Genomic DNA, 16089 nt, shown 5'->3' with positions numbered 1-16089 from the left:
ATCTGCTAAACTGTTAGCAGATCTGTGCACCCTAACAGCCATAGCTCCCAATACAGGCATTAAAGTCCTTACTTCCCACAACGTGTATCTATACTTCCAAGCTCCTTCCTGTTCTGTTAGCAGCCATCCTATGACCACCTTAAAGTCCCCTATTATAATTAGGTTCCTGCAATTCAGTTGCTTGGATTTTTTGGAGTCCATACCTATCACTCTCCAAAGTTATCATCCACATCATTTCCCCATTAGTGCTTCATTTTTCCTCTAAACTTCCATATCCCTAATCCACCCTTTTATCTTTCTGCTCCTTGTTTTTGGAGCTTGCTTTGTACTCTTTTGGCCTACTGTCCACTTTTTGGGCAGTGTGGAATTTTTTCTCTAATGAAATATTTCTGTTATTTAACAAAAAAAGGTTAGTCGTCCATTCCATCCCTCCCAAGATCCCAGATGCCTTGGGACAAACATTTGATAATGAGTTACTAGCATGTTTTTCTGTGTTTGGATTTGTTATTCATGATTTTTTTATCAATAACAGAATTCCATTAGATTTAAGAAATAGGTACAGCACTCCAGAGAGAGTTAAAAAAACTTAACTCTCTATAAGAGAGCAAAGTAACATCTCACAATACAGCCCAATGCAATTGATCCCTACCCACCCCCTGCTTTGCCAAAGCATCTGCAAACGCATTTGCTGTTCTTTTCACCCACTGAAATTGGATGTCCATCCCCCTAGTTAGCCATTTGATTTCCTTACTTTCATTAGCAAACTTCCAAAGACCCCTTCCCCTCTGTAAGACTGTAGCCAGCTTACCAACTTTGAGTCCCCTTCAATAATTAACTTCTGTAAATTCAGTTCCTTACTCTTTCCCTCCAGAACAGCATAGATCTCAGCTCTAAGAGAGTCCCCAACCCCAATGGAGCACAAATACATTGCTAACACCTTCCCCTCCTCATCTCTGAATACACCCCCTACACCTGAAGGGCCTGGGTTACCTTCACTACTCCCATCAAATTTTAACTTTATAAAACCATTGCCAGGAGGTGACCACACAGGAACAGCAGAAAGCCTAGTCGACACAGAGTTAGCAACTTCCATCCAGTTGTTCAACAGCATAACCGTAGAAACATCATCAAATAGCTGTACAGATTTTATCCAATGCACCACCCTGACTGCTATGACCTCAATAATACTTTCATTACTTCTTTCCTTTTCAGAAAAGATTCTGGAATTCCTCCCCTCCCATAGAGTCCAGCAAGTAGCAGCCCTCACACATCTCCACATAATCCTACCCCTCCTCTTTGGCCATCTAAGGAACAAGGAGCTAAATAAACTTTGGATGTTTGACGGGGGGGTCCACCTGCAACCAAAAAGAGAAAGAAACCAATAATCCCAAATAACAGAAGCAAAATGGCAAGAAATTAATAAGTGGTAGGAACATTCACCATTAGCCTTGCAGAGAATGCACCAACTAGGAGATAAGCACCAATAAGGCTTTTTCCCTTGGAGTAAATCACAGGTATTGCATCTTTCCAAGAAAACTTCCCATTAGAAAGCCCCAACCTTAAGAGGAATCAGCTCACCCCAAAACTTCCTTAACTGGGAAACTTTTAGCAAAATTACTGGTAGAAAGCAAAAGGGAATTAAAGAAGGAAGCACAAGAGAATGTCCTGGAGGGAGTTCTAGTCCACGTCTCTTATCCCTCCCAAAGGGATCCAACACCACCCCATTTAGGATTTGAATCAAATTCATTGCATTTTCAGCTTCCAAATCCCTTAGGCCTCTCCTAAACCCCAGATCCCAATCAAACCCAAAGTTGGACTGAGAAGGAACCAGAAAACTAGACACAAACTTTCCCTTGTACTAGGAAAGAGAGAAAAGAGAAGGAAAGGTAGAATGGCAAGAATGGATTTTCAAGGAGAAATTTATAGCCACATTGTCTCCCAACACGACTACTTTGCAGAAGCTACAAAAAAAGAGGGACAGATCTTATATGTCCTTGATTTTTTTATCAACTTCTTAAGTCCTTGACTTCAAGAAATACATCTTCCCCAGGAATCAATTTAATACAAGTGGCGTTATTTCTGATATTGATCTTAACAGCCCTATGAAAATCATTGAAATACTCAATTAAGTCCCCTTTAATGATGTCCCAACCAATGTTTTAAAAACCGACCCGAAGGCCGAACCGTTTTTGCCTCCAAGTTGTGGGTCACTCGTTCGACTGGCGACCCGGTCACCGGGTCAAACCGATTGGGTTGAACGGTTCTCGACCAAGTCAACGTTTTTTGACCATTTGGCAGGTCTTGACTGAACCAGACCCGGAATCCTGGCCGAGTGATAGTTCGAACGGTTCGACTATGCCACATCAGCGCATATATGTATTAAGTGTGCATGTGTGTATATATATGTGTGTGTGTGTGAGTGTGTGTGTGCACGTCTAAATATATATTTTGGCAATAAATAATGTATAAATATTTTTTAGATATGTTATATGTATTATTTTTTATTTAATTTATATTTTTATTTATAAAAAATATTAAAAATTACAATTTGAGGCCAAAAAATGGGATTTTTCACAAAAATAGTCGGGCAAGGCACCTTTGGGACACATAGATCTCGAAAAGTTACCCAAATCAAAAAAAAATCTCCCCAATCAAACATCATAGTGCAAATTTATAGCCTCTGAAAGTTTGCATGCATTGCAACCCGCAACCCAATCATCGGGTCAAATGGGTCAACAATCGAACCGGTCGGGTCAAACGGTTCTTGAACAAGTCAATGATTTTTTTACACTTGGCGGGTCTTAACTGAACCAGACCCAAAATCCTAGCCGGATGACAGTACGAACAGTTCAACCGACTAGGTCAACGGCAGGTGAAAACATTTGTCCCAACACTCATGAAAGAAGACTAGGAAGAAGCAATCTGAGATTGGGGCTTTGTCTTCTTCCTCAAGAGAGAAGTCACCTTGATTTCAGCTTCAGTAAACTCCTCTTCCAGCTTGTTCTTCTTCTCCTCAACAATCTTGAGACATTCCAAGACTCTAGGGTCAGCTTCCAACATCTATCAGAAGAATATAGCTTATAGAAGAAAGTGAGGATCTCATCCATGATTAAATCTTGATCTTCATCTTCCACACCATGAATAAGTAGCTTGCAGTTAGGTTCTTTCTGTATCTACCATTAGCTGACCCTTCTACTCCTTTTCATCCAACATAGCTATTTCTCCCAATATTGTCTTCTTCTCGGCGAATGACTCAAAACTTTGATTTACTCCACTCCTCAAGCTTTTCTTTAAGAAATTACAGATTCTTCCCAAACTTTTTTTTCATAAATAGCTTCTTCCCAAACTTAAAACCAGCCCAACCATCAGGATTACATAGGTCCCACTATCAGGCCACTTCATCCTTGAAATCATGGAGGAAGATCCAAAACTTCTCAAAACAAAAAGGAGGCTTTTACCTCAGCTTCCGATCTGTGTCCAAGATCACCGGCCAATGGTCAGGCATACATCTCTAGTTAGTGAACTGTCATTGAGAAGTGCTCCTCCCATCTCAAAAAAAAACAGAAATCCGTCCAATCTAAAACTGATGGAACTTAACCAAAGATTCAACCAGGTCAAGCTCAAGTTCTGAGGGGAAAGGACAATAATGGAATAATCTGTAATGATATTGGAAAAAATCCTTATACTTCTTGTTAGTCTTCCACCACTAGGTTTCTCATGAGCAAACCTCACTACATTAAAGTCCCCACCACACACCAAAGGAGTTGAGCATGATATCCGATAGCTTCCAATTCTGGCCATAAAGACTCTCTTTGTCTAGGATTGTTAAGCCATAAACACTAGTGAAAATCCAAGTAAAACCATGATATATTTTCAAAGAGAAGGGAGAGTAGATACCTCTATCCACTTCCATTCCTTGAATCTTGTATTCATCCCACATAATCAGAATACCCACAGATATCCTCATAGCACCAATAGCATCCCAAGTTTTTGGTCCAAGTGACTGAGTCCTCCTCAAGTTGCTTCTCTTGTTCTTCGTTTTTCAATGTTTTGTTGCAATCTACTAACTTAGGCCCTGTTTGGCGGTACTTTGTCATTTGTACCTTCAACAACACCAAAGTACAAAGTGCATGGTATACTTTTGGTTTTGTACTTTTACTTCATAAACCGTTTGGATGAAAATTTTCCAAAAACATGTTTTTCAAAGTAAAAGTAAATGATGGTGTTTGGATACAACAAAATGCCAAAGGTGAGGTAACTCCAAAGGTGAGGGCCTTTTGTTGGGAAGTGGTTCTCCAAAAAATTAACAACTTCGATGTGCTTCAAAAAACAAAAGACCAAACAGGTGTTTATCCACCCATGTATGTAGCCTTTGCTTGAAGAGTGGTGAGACAGTGAATCATCTATTAATCTATTGTCCTTTTCTTATTCATATTTGGGATTGGCTCTCCTCTCTCATTGATTGCATGTGGAATCCTACCACAAACATGCAGACATTTTTTACTCTAGCTTTCTTCTGACAACCAAAGAGGAGGATAAGGGTGATGTGGAGAACAACGAGGGCAATTATCTTGTGGGCAGTTTGGGGAGAGAGAAATAACAGGATTTTCCAAGGGCAAGTGAGAACAGTACTTGAACTTATAGAAGGGATCACCATCAAGGCCATACATTGGCTGAAAACTTTGGATTTATTCAAGGATGTTTCTATAGATGATTTAACTAGAGGATGAAGCATAGTAGTGGGTTCTTCCATTTCGTCTCCTACCATTCAAGAGAATTGATCCCCTCCTCTGCGATGTAGTGTGAAACTGAATTCTGTAGGTAACCCAGGTCCCTCTAGAATTGGTGGTGCTTTTAGAGATTGGAAGGAAGAATTCTGGCCATTTTCTCTGGCCCAATAGGATTGGGTGACTTACTTAGAGAAGAAGTATTGACACTTCTCCAAGGGCAAAAACTGGCTAAACAGTCAGGTTTCAACAATTAGAAGTGGAGGGAGACTCAAAATTTGTAGTAGGTTGGATGCAAACAAATAGTTCAGGCACTTGGTCCCTTAGACAAACTATAAAGGAAATATTGAACCCAACAAGGGAGCTAGGAGCACAATTTAAATAGACTTGGAGGTCAGCAAATACTTTGGCTGACACTTTAGGTAAAGCAGGGGGCTACTAGGGAGGCTTTATTCTAGGCTTGTTTGTAAGTTGATTATATGATGTGGGGTCACCTTATGTCTTTGAAGGTGACAGCTGTATTACATCTCATTTTAAGATTAATGAAAGTTGCTGTTTCCTATCAAAAAAAAAACTCTCAAGTTTTGTTCCCACCATCACAAAGAGAATTAATAAGTCTGCAGTCAATTGGAACCAAAACATCTAGAATAAACTTCCTGGCAGTCTCCTTAACCATGCATCTCTTACAAGCACCGCCCAGTTCTCTTACATTCCAAGACAAAATCTTCATTGGAACCCTACCTACTCCCCAATTTCCTGTAACAGCCTTCCTCCACAACATTCCCCCCCCCCCTTCCACTTTAGATCATTGTTAGGTTTCCTCCCCTAGAAAGTTTCTAACTGTTTTTTATCAGCAACACAGAAAAGATTTCATTAGATTTAGATAAAAGAGGTAAGGGACGCAGAAAGTTTCTAACTTTCCACTTCTTCCCTTTTATCCACCAGATAAATCCCCAATTTATTAGCCACCTTATACCTTCCTGAGCTTACTTTCTCCATACTTACTTCATTCCCCTGCATCTCCCCTTGTGTCCTTGGGCTTCCATTCATAAACACATCTACTAGAGGATTCTAAATTTCTAACCAGGAGGAGAATGGAACCTGCACCTAAACTGGAACTAACCACAGAAGACACATTTGAGAAGCAACTTTCAATGGAAGGAGAGAATAATGACATGACCAAGAAGGCAAGAAGGGGAGGATTGTCCCTGAACAATTGGTTTGAAGCAATAAAGAGGGCTCAAATATTGGGCAGCGCAACATAGCCTTTCCTTGTGAAGACTCTAGTTCCAAGTCATGCATAGAGCTATAGCAACTAGCCTGGTTGACGTGGAAAAAGCTGGCAATTTTACCATTGGTTCAGACTGGCTGATCTCATTTTGCTTCACAAATCTCTCAGATGAGCTTTCTAGGCAACAGCCCTGGCCAGTAGCCAGCTTCTCCCTCAGGTACGCAAATGCCTCCGGTACACTATTGTCCACTCGAGAAGGCAACATGTATATATCAGCCCCTCCGATTTAATTTCAATTGGATCAAAATGAATTTATCTTTGAGAAAGATCTTCTTGTCTATTAGGGTTTTTAAACCCACTTAAGACAATGCTCCAAAAATCTTAGGATTAACACTAGTCTCACCATCTCTAAGCACCAAACAAAATGGGACCAAAATCCTTAATCCTCTACCTCTTTTGATCAAGCAGTAAAACCCTTCACAGGAAGCTGGGGATAAAAAAATCGAAGGTCTTTGCCTCAATAGAGGGATTTCCTTTTTGGTTGTGTGCTTATGGGGGACCACTCCCCATCAAGAAAGAAAAAACATTTTTGGACGACTGTTTACTTTTTGGGTCAATCACATGGTCCTAAAATACCATTTACGTTTTAGGATCATCAACTAAACAATTTGAAGATGCTTTCAAGAGGATCAGAGATTTCAAATGTAGAGCTCCAGATGCTTTTTACTTTTTAAGTCAATTACAATGGTTGTAAAACACCATGTACTTCTTGGAATCATCAACCCAACAATTTGAACATGTTCTCAAGAGGATGATACGTTACAAATGTATAACTACTCCAAGGAACCAATAAAATAATTAGCAAAACAAATACATTAGGGAAAGAAAATGAATACTAAACAATATTGAGCACACTATTTAGCAATTCAAAACACAACATTTCTCTTGATAATTGATATATGGAATAGGCATTCCTTTCTTTCATCCCAATTTGACAGTAAAGCATCTCACGTCCCATGTTTTGGGGAAAAAAGGGGATACAGTGTACAGAAGGAAACATTCAAAATTACAAGTAAAAATTATTAATCCCCACCCTAAAGAATAGCATGATACATATAGCATCCATAAACAAAATGTTGCAATTCTAGAGTGCATGTCACCACAATTGATCTAATCAGTGTAAAATAGAAAGGACAATTGCAGAATCCATCTCCCAATACATAATTATGCTAACAGCATGAACATCTGATGCAAATGTTTCATGATCTATGAACTGTGAAGGTCAACAAATTCATATGTTCCACAGAAATAATGGTCCATCCCAACTACTGTACAGAAGACCAAGTTTCAGGGTTTCATCATCTTTGACTCTAGCAACAGTAGAATACCCAAAACTGCATCTCCAAATGAAACAGAGGAAAGAATAACCTCAATAAATTGAAAAATCAAGCATCTTGTGGATCTAAGACTAAACTTGGTATATCCATATAGAGCTTAAAAGTATACACCAATTCCAATTTTCTACTACTCAAAAGCCTAAAATAATACAAGCTTCATCTGACAGATACAACTCTATAATACAATTTTCCCACATAGAAAAGACAATGTGTTATAAGATGTGCACCATAACATTTCTAATCATGGAACATGGCTAACACCAAGATCCATCTTTAAAAAACAAGTACATTCATTTACCTACTTCCCTTCTTTGGAACAGATACCCCATCTTTGAAATTTCCACCTGCTGTCGAATGAATAAAAAGGCCCATATTTTTATTAATGTGCCCTCAATAGAAAATCACTCTTATATCCATAGAGCGAAATTAAATAAAATATAATACTTAAAAGGAAAACTTCTAGTGAAGAAAATGTTCCTTAAAATGCAAAAACTAACCTTCAGAATCAGCCTTCAGTTTCTCATTGGGATTGATTGTTCCTCCTCTAACAAATGTCTTTGACCCAGGCGTATTATCCCCTTGGAATGACTCTACAAATTCCGCATACAAGCGTGCAGTTTCATCCTCCGCTCTCTGCAAAGCCAATAGTCCAGAGGTATTAATTACTTAAGTCACACTTACTGAGAACCGACAGCTAACCGGAAGGGAGGCGGGGGAAGGAAAATAAAAACGTGCCTTCTTCTTGGCTTCTTCCTCCTCTCTGTGCTTTTGAAAGGGGGTTTTCTTCCGAGTAACAGAAAACGAATTCATCTTCTCTTTTCAACACATGCTACAAACCTAAGAGGCATAAAACAGTAATTATCACAACCAAGTAGATAAATTGCATCCAAAGATAAAACCCCAAGGCCAAAGAGCTAGAAAATAGCGATTTAACAAGTCCAGGTAACGCCATGATCGAGAAAACCAAACAAAAACAGCTCCTCAACATAAAAACCGTTCCAAAAGTTAAAACCCACATCTAAATTTGCTTCCCCCGATCAACCGCTTCAGATTTATAAGCTAAAACCCATAGTTAACAAAACAAAAAATGCTCCACATAATGCATCATACGAAGTAGGGTTCGAGCTTCAAAGGCACACATAAAACTTGGAGTAAATAAATGGGATATAATAACACCGCATGTCTAAACGTTGCAGATTACACTGTAAAGAGAATGGATTCTCGAAATTAAGTTTGAAAAAAGAAAAAAAAAATTATATATATATAGAGAGAGAGAAGATGATGCACGTACTGATAGCTGCGAAAATAAATAGAAACGCTGTACGGGACCCAAGTGAATGCGGGTTTCTAGGGTTTGAGAAGACTGCAGGAAGAATGTTTTACAGTGATTTGGAGGGGAGCATTTGCAAGGCGGCCGATTCGCGTTAATGAACGCTGTGAAACCGGAAAAGGAAAATTGTACTTTTCGTGGAGGGTTCTCGTATTCTAGACTTGTACCAGCGAAGACCCGTGCAGTAGACGGAGTTTCTCTTCTTTTTTGAGTAAATTGTAGAAAATCCCTGTTTTTTGGGGGCGTATGACACTTAGCCCCTTATACGGTTATACCGGTATCAAACATTCCAGTACCATAGATAATCATGCCTTCTCGGTATTTTAGTGGACTCGTCGTACTTCGTAGTGTTTTCTCGGAATATCGATTCAATCGTACGGTTCGAACTCGATCGTTGATTTCATCAAGTAACTCCTTCCGTTCCTTTAGGATCTTTTTGTCGCACATCTTTACATGTTTTCCCCATTCTATCCCGTCAATTCCCTTTCTTTTATCAATCTAACGATGTCAGTTCCGTCACCGTCTCATCTCCGTCTGCCCAAGTTCCCAAAGCTCAAGCAGACCCCCAAGTGGGGCGAGCGGAAGAGTAGTAGAAGATTTCACAGAGGAATAGAGAGGAGGAGAGAGAGAAGAAGAGAGGAAAGCTATCATCGCCATCAGCCGTCAAGGTTGCCGTGGATAACTTCTGTATACTAGAAATCTCTCTCCTTTATCTGTCTCTTCGGTATTCGATCAGTTGATAACAATTTATTCAAGAGAACATCTTTCATTTGGTTACAGGTTTCTCTGCTTCTTCTGCCCGACATTTCCCGTCCTGGTGATTATTGGGCCGTGTAATGCAGTTAGCATTGCAGCAACCATCAGCTTAGCAAGGCTCGTCAATCTTGAATGCAGAGGTAGTGAGAAGAAGGGCAGAGAGAAACCATGGTGGTGGCCTCCGGAACTAATTCCTATACTAAGGAGATAGCCATCCGTAGGAGGATTGCCAACATGTAAGATCCCTTCTCTCTTTCTCTACTTGCTTTTCCCATGACACCCAGTTTGCGACATCAATGAAAATCAAGGCGAAATGGTGTTTATGCCTCCTCTTTTCCTTTGTTTTATTCATTTTTATTTGATTTGTGTTCTGGGTCGTTTTGACAAACTTTGATTTCTACTCCTTCAGTTCGTACGATGCTTTTTTCTAGTATAATCTCGTATATGATTTAGTTGAAATTGCATAGACCAATTTTGGGTCAATAATTGATTGCAAATCATAGGTCTGGTGACCGTGGTAAAAATGAAATGACTCATTTGCAAACTAATTGAAGTTTTTTTTTCTGCAACTAATTGAAGTATTTAAGCTCTAATTGTGGAGCCTTTTCTTTGTTTTCAATTTCACAGATATAATAAGAGAGAAGAGGATTTCCCATCTTTGAGAGAATATAATGATTACTTGGAAGAAGTGGAGGATATGAGTAATTCTATTAGGATTTTTTTCCCTTCGTTTTTTCACTGATATACCAAACTTAAGATTGTTGTTCTGACCAATTTTTTCCTCTATAGCTTTCAATTTGATCGAAGGAATAGATGTCCCTGCTATTGAAGCGAAAATTGCCAAGTATCAGGAAGAAAATGCCGAGCAGATAATCAATGCCCGAGCTCGTAAGGTAATTCATAATTTCTTTTAGTCCCTCTCTAATTCTCAAGTTCAAAAATGATTTTAGGTTATATTTTTTATCCATCACATAATATAACTACTATGCTGTAAATGCTGTGAAGATAGTAAGATATGATGCTAATCTTAGCAAACTGTAGGCTGTGTTGGATCCCATTTGTCACTCTCCTTATTCTAACTGTGGTAGATCCTTTGTTCAGGCTGAAGAACTGGCAGCAGCTTTGGCAGCAAGCAAGGGACAGCCTGCACAAGCCAATGTGGTTGATGTGGTGAGATGATTTTATTGTTTATGGTTAATCATTTGTAGAGTTAGCATTGGTGATGATTGCACAACACTTCTTTTCTGGAACTACCAAGAGTTCATATAGAATCTGCATCACATTAATTGTTTTCTTTTCTCTCCTGATCATTTCACGCTCAGAACATATTTAGCACAAGTTTCCTTTTTTTATTATCCTAGGATTGAGGTCATAAATTATCATGTCTTCGTTTTGAGAGCTTGAGGTTGTCTAGAGGTAAAATGTTCAACCTTTTGGCTTGCTTCTAATATGTAAACCAATATGACTTCACCATCATAGTTCTGCCATTGTTTTTTTATCAACATGTTGCTGCTAGTTAATTAAGCAAAAAGATTTTCTACTTTGTACTAGATTTTAATAATCAGAAGTTGAGTGTACCATCTAAAATGCACCAAGGCGTCTTCATATTAAGAAACTCAATGAGTTGTGATTATGGTCTTCCCAACAAGGCCACAATTTCCTCCCATAGAGACGCAATACAAACCTTACCTTCACTCTTTTTAAAGACCCCAGCCTGCACTGCTGCTCAACATGGATGCACCATCTACATTTTGTTTTTTTTCCTCGTTTTTGATGGTTACTGTCTGTATTAAGTTTTAACTTCCAGCAGTTCAATGTCTCCATCACTGGTCAGACCATCTACTAAGAGTGATTGGCCTGTTCTCCACCTCAGCCCAAGATAAAGACTTTGAACTACCTTCACTGCATGTCAATGCAATTAGCCAATCATTACGTTTGCAGGATATATGTCTACTTATCTTTCTGATCTAATTCAGGACCTTCTTACTGACTCTTTTCTAAGGTTAAGCACATCAGCTTTCCTTCAAATCACTGTCATGTCCTCTTCTATATCACCCAAACTATAATGTTTGGGGCAATTCCAACAATGAATGCTTAGTGATCAGCTACCAGATTACCTTCCCTATGTAAATGAGACACATTATATCTGAGTAATAAGGGTTTTGACCGACTGTTTTACTGCATATAACTCATTCTTTTATTCATGTAATAAAAAATCATCGTTACCAATAAAAAAATGAGTAAGAACAGCTACACCTGATCTCAGAATGGTTTGTGTCCTTTTAATTAGATGAAATGAATAAAAAACTAATGAAACACATATTGATCAATAAAATCATAGATCAATATTTCAAGATGATCTTTTTGATGGCCCATAGCAACTCTTGTAAATCCCATGGTAATGAAACAACATAAGATAAGCCTCCTTCCTACCATAAACAACATAGATGAACTGTGGGAACAAAGTAAGTATCATGCCAAGTAGTTGTCACCTATGTCAACCAGCTGGATGTGAAGTGAACCTGAGATAATCACAAAGCCCAAAGATGAAGTTGTCTTTGTGATCACATACCCAATGTCAAAGGAAGAAGGGACTTCAATGGAAAGGCCATCAAAATTTACTTTATGCAGGGCACCAGGGGGCAAAGAAATCAAATAAACCTTGTAGTAAACAGGATACAATGTGAAGGGTTGAAATGTAGAAAATTAGTGCTAAGGTCAATTTTATTGATGAGGAAAGTAGGGCCAGGTGTGATTGATGATGGTTTGTAGATGCCAGTGTTCCTGGTCTGCCATGTAAACCATAAGGTGCAGCAGATGAAGGGTTTAAACAAGGGATCAAGGGTGTGAGTTCCTGAACACTGAGCAAGTTAGCCACTGTCAAAAGGTTAGCAAGGGAGTTGTATTAGGGTAGACACTAGCAAACCAGATGGCATGAAAAGAAATGCTGCATAAAACATGTGGGGTAGACTCTGGTTTCAAAGACAGATGGTAGTGGTGGCTAAATAGTAAATCTTTCAAGGCTAGTGACTGAGAAGTAGGAAGTTAATATCAATAACATTCCCTGAAGAATGTTTAGAATTTAGGTGCACAGAGACCAAGGAAGATGCCAAAAGGACTGGAGAGAACTTGCAAGAAAACAATTTTGTAAATGAAGTTCAGAAGAGCAGACAGTGAACTGATCTTTTTTTATTAGCAACAGTGAACTGACCTTCATGAAAAGGGAAAACTAAAAACGAGTAGCCAGGGTTGTGAGGCAAGAAGAATGGCTTAAGCATGATTGTTAATATTTGGAGGAAAAAGGGATTGCAAGAGAGATGTACTGCAGGTCTCTCTTGTATGTATTGATGAGATTAGATACTTACTGTATTTGGTCGTAATCAAATGAGGAGGCCTAAATTAGAAGAGTGATGGTATGAAAGGAAGTTATTCCAAACCTAAGATGCCCAGGTAAGGATACAAACATGGACAGAGATATAGGAAAGGAGAATATAACTCTCTTGTGATCCAAAGCATGGATATTCATACAAGTATCCCATCTAATATGTTAAATAATGCTGTTATGTTTAATTTTTTAAAGCCAAAGTATCATTTCTCAATATTCATATATTGTCATATTTCATATTCTAGTTTGATGGATTCAATAATGGGGAATTGGAAATGAATGGTCAGGCAATAGTTCCATCTGGCTTGGACAAGGTCAACTTCCAGAGGGAAGAGCTCAAGTTGGAGGCCTCCTGCCTCATAAGGAAGATAGCAGAGGAAGCCAGTCCCTGTTGGATGGAGTTCAACAGAGAGGTTATTTGGGAAGGATGAGATTGTTCATGAGAAATTGTAGTGTTATGTGAAGGGTTAAGAGGTTGAGAATAAGGAAAGGCTAGGTGAAGCTCACGAGATTCACTATATGGGGAGAGGAAGAAGGAAATGAGAGCTCTGGATTAGGCAATATTAAATATACTTCTAGTATTACTATTTAGTACCATGTAAAAACATCATGGTGCTATTACTTGGTGTGATGGTACAGATTTGGGCTAAGCATGAGAAGGTGGGTTTGAGTCTGAAAGCAGCCACGTTGTGCAAACAATGTCAGAGGTTAGGTCCATATCCAGTCCATTCCTGATGCTGCCCAAGACCCTGGATAATGGGGACTAGCATTGGCTAATGAACTTTATAAAGCATCATCAGACTCAGTTTTCATTTTATGGTTGTTACACCGGCTTCAAGTTGGTCACTAATTGTATTAAATTTCACCCAAAAGGAAGATAAGAGGAGAACCGTGGCCTCAACATGTAATCAGACCCACAAAACACCTTCCATATAAAAACTTGAAGAAGAAAGACATCCAAAAGAACCTTAGTTTTGTGCTTTTTTAAAGATCATATCCATATACCTTATATAAAAGAGAGAGTTCCGCGCTCTCTCTTTTGAAGTCTCTTTTGTCCATAATGGTATTTTGCTTTTCCAGATTTGTCCTCGTGAATTTCAATTTTTTCTCTGTCCTCTTTTATTTCTCTTAGTGTGTGGAGTTCTGATTTCTTTCTCTAGATTACACTACACTAAACAGAGAAGCTTCATTTCTCTTCTCTTTTTCTAGAGGATTTTGCCCATGCCAATGTTCGTTTGAATGGTGTCAGAGGCCACACAGCATAACAATTTGGAATGTAGTGCACAAAACCTGTTATTTTGAGCACTTATTTGGCTTTATGTTTGGAAGATGAAATAAGTCCCTGTTGAATTTGACACTTGTACCAAATTTTCAATGTCTGAGTGGTTGGATGGATCCCTACACTCTATGGTCCTTGTTTTTGCACTTTATTTTTTCTTTTCTTCTCAAGCTAGAACAACTCATTTTGGACATACCCAGGATGCAGGATACTTCCTTCGCATTTACTTAAAATCACAAATTAGATAATGTGGATGTGTTTCATCCATGAAATCTATATATTTGTGAAAAACTTATTGCTTAATTTTTAAATATAAAGCTTTAGTAACAAGATATTAGAATTTTGAAGATGCAAACAAAATTGCACTTTAAAATATTGGTAGAAAACATGTATGCTTTAAAATGGTGTTCTAAGTTCTGGACGCTTGAGAATTAACAGTTTTGGATTATCTATCAAAAAACAAAACACAGTTTTGGATTATACACATGCACATTACATTCCGGGTCTTTCGAGTTTGTTCTCTGCATCTCCAAGTCATGTTTACAATGGAGGAGCTGATTTCTTGACATTTTCAACTTATACATTATATTTTATCATTAAATGGGATGTACAGTTTTTCCTTTCTTAAACATCTGTTGTATTGATGCATTAAATGAAGTAAAAAATAATAAATAAATAAATAAAACTTTAACATTAAGTACCTCACAATATTCTTGTGATATTTGAAATAATAAACTATTCTAACATACAAGCCTTCTGCTTTATTGACGTCTGCATGTCTGACACTAACATACAAGCTTGAGTTAATTTTTTCCAAGTGCATGTTTACAACAAATAAGGGTCAATGATGAAGTTTCAATGTGCCTCTATAGGTGGTTATGGCCTTACTCGAATCCATCTTTGCCATTGGAGGCTACCTGCTATTTCTCCTCTAAATAGTTGACTGTTTCTGTAAATTAAGTAACTTCAAATATTGTTTTCATGTATACTACTGAACTTTTGTTGTCCTGTGAAATTTTGGTTATGCAGACAACGGGTCAGAGCTCTCAAGCAGGGGTTGCACAGGGGCAGTATGCACCTGCTGTGCCTGGAGGTGCACTTGGGCAACCACGACCAACAGGCATGGCCCCACAGCCTGTCCCAGTTGGAGGTGGACCTGACTTGCATGGTTATGCAGCTGATGATGAAGAAATGATGAAGCTCCGAGCAGAGAGAGGCGGGAGGGCAGGCGGATGGACAGCAGAACTGAGCAAAAAGAGAGCACTCGAGGAAGCCTTTGGTAGCATTTGGATTTGATTTCTCCATACAGTGGTATCAGTGTCCTTGTTTGGGAAATGCTGAGCCTCTCTTTTGTCAGATTCTGATTGTGTAAAGAATATCAGTTTTGTCAGCATTGTTTGCTGTGTTGTTTCAATGCAAGAACTTTCCAACACATGAGTTCATTCATGGCGCTGAGGGTGAAGTTACTAATAGTAGTAGTAAAAATTGCATTGCTCCTCTGTATGCATGCACATACACGCTCACACCCACATGGCTGAAAAGATGATCTTCTGATCAAGAGCTGGGTTGGGCGATTCAGCCCAGAAGTTTCTCTGGATCAACAACGAATCTGGTCAAGAGCCAATCTGAAAAGATGAGCTTCTGAAGAGAAAAGTCAGATATACGGATTGCATTTGGTGGGCGAAGTAGCAATTTCAGATCGGTTAGGAACACGTAAATGGACCAGTGCCATAGCCCATAATATGTGGGTGAAGCATCTTGAAAGAACGGTACGGCACGCACAAAGCATGTCCCTTTGATGGACAAAAGCTGATGGTGTGTTAAGCTGCTTAAGGGGAATGGTTAGAAGTACCGGCACGCTCGATACTTTTGATGGCTTCCATCACTTGGATTTTCCTGAAAAGTAGGTGATTTGTTCGTACCAGTTATGCTCTCAGAGTTAAACCTGCATTCTCAGGCTTGTCAACATGAGATTTTACCAAAT

General features: G+C 38.8%; 2 protein-coding genes across 4 annotated transcripts in view; one reads left to right on the top strand and one right to left on the bottom strand.

Annotated features, from left to right (window-relative positions):
* LOC104609179 (protein RRC1-like) overlaps window positions 1-8826 on the bottom strand; it is a 35056-nt gene extending 26230 nt beyond the window's left edge. Inside the window, exons 1-4 of one of the 3 annotated variants that reach the window (XM_088892926.1) lie at window positions 8647-8826; window positions 8087-8192; window positions 7853-7984; window positions 7654-7702 (exon numbers count right to left, since the gene is read on the bottom strand). In XM_088892926.1, the coding sequence (XP_088749052.1) occupies window positions 7654-7702; window positions 7853-7984; window positions 8087-8165 (260 nt within the window). In that variant the 5' untranslated portion in view covers window positions 8166-8192; window positions 8647-8826. Of the gene's footprint in view, window positions 1-7653; window positions 7703-7852; window positions 7985-8086; window positions 8193-8646 lie in introns of those variants that run through there. The other 2 variants (XM_088892927.1, XM_088892928.1) reach the window with 2 other exon arrangements.
* A 410-nt stretch (window positions 8827-9236) lies between these two features.
* On the top strand, window positions 9237-15537 carry LOC104609178 (cyclin-dependent kinase-activating kinase assembly factor-related / CDK-activating kinase assembly factor-like protein). The gene is made up of 6 exons (XM_010275418.3): window positions 9237-9372; window positions 9466-9677; window positions 10069-10142; window positions 10231-10334; window positions 10543-10611; window positions 15135-15537. Exons 2-6 carry the CDS (start codon window positions 9610-9612, stop codon window positions 15399-15401), a joined length of 582 nt encoding a protein of 193 aa, XP_010273720.1. The 5' UTR covers window positions 9237-9372; window positions 9466-9609; the 3' UTR covers window positions 15402-15537.
* Window positions 15538-16089: the final 552 nt, after the last annotated feature.

The sequence above is a fragment of the Nelumbo nucifera genome, chromosome 8 (genome assembly GCF_055504915.1).
Source record: "Nelumbo nucifera cultivar China Antique chromosome 8, China Antique-T2T, whole genome shotgun sequence".
NCBI lineage: Eukaryota > Viridiplantae > Streptophyta > Magnoliopsida > Proteales > Nelumbonaceae > Nelumbo > Nelumbo nucifera.
The sequence above is the reverse complement of the archived record's forward strand: the minus strand, read 5'-3'. Positions and strand labels throughout refer to the sequence as shown.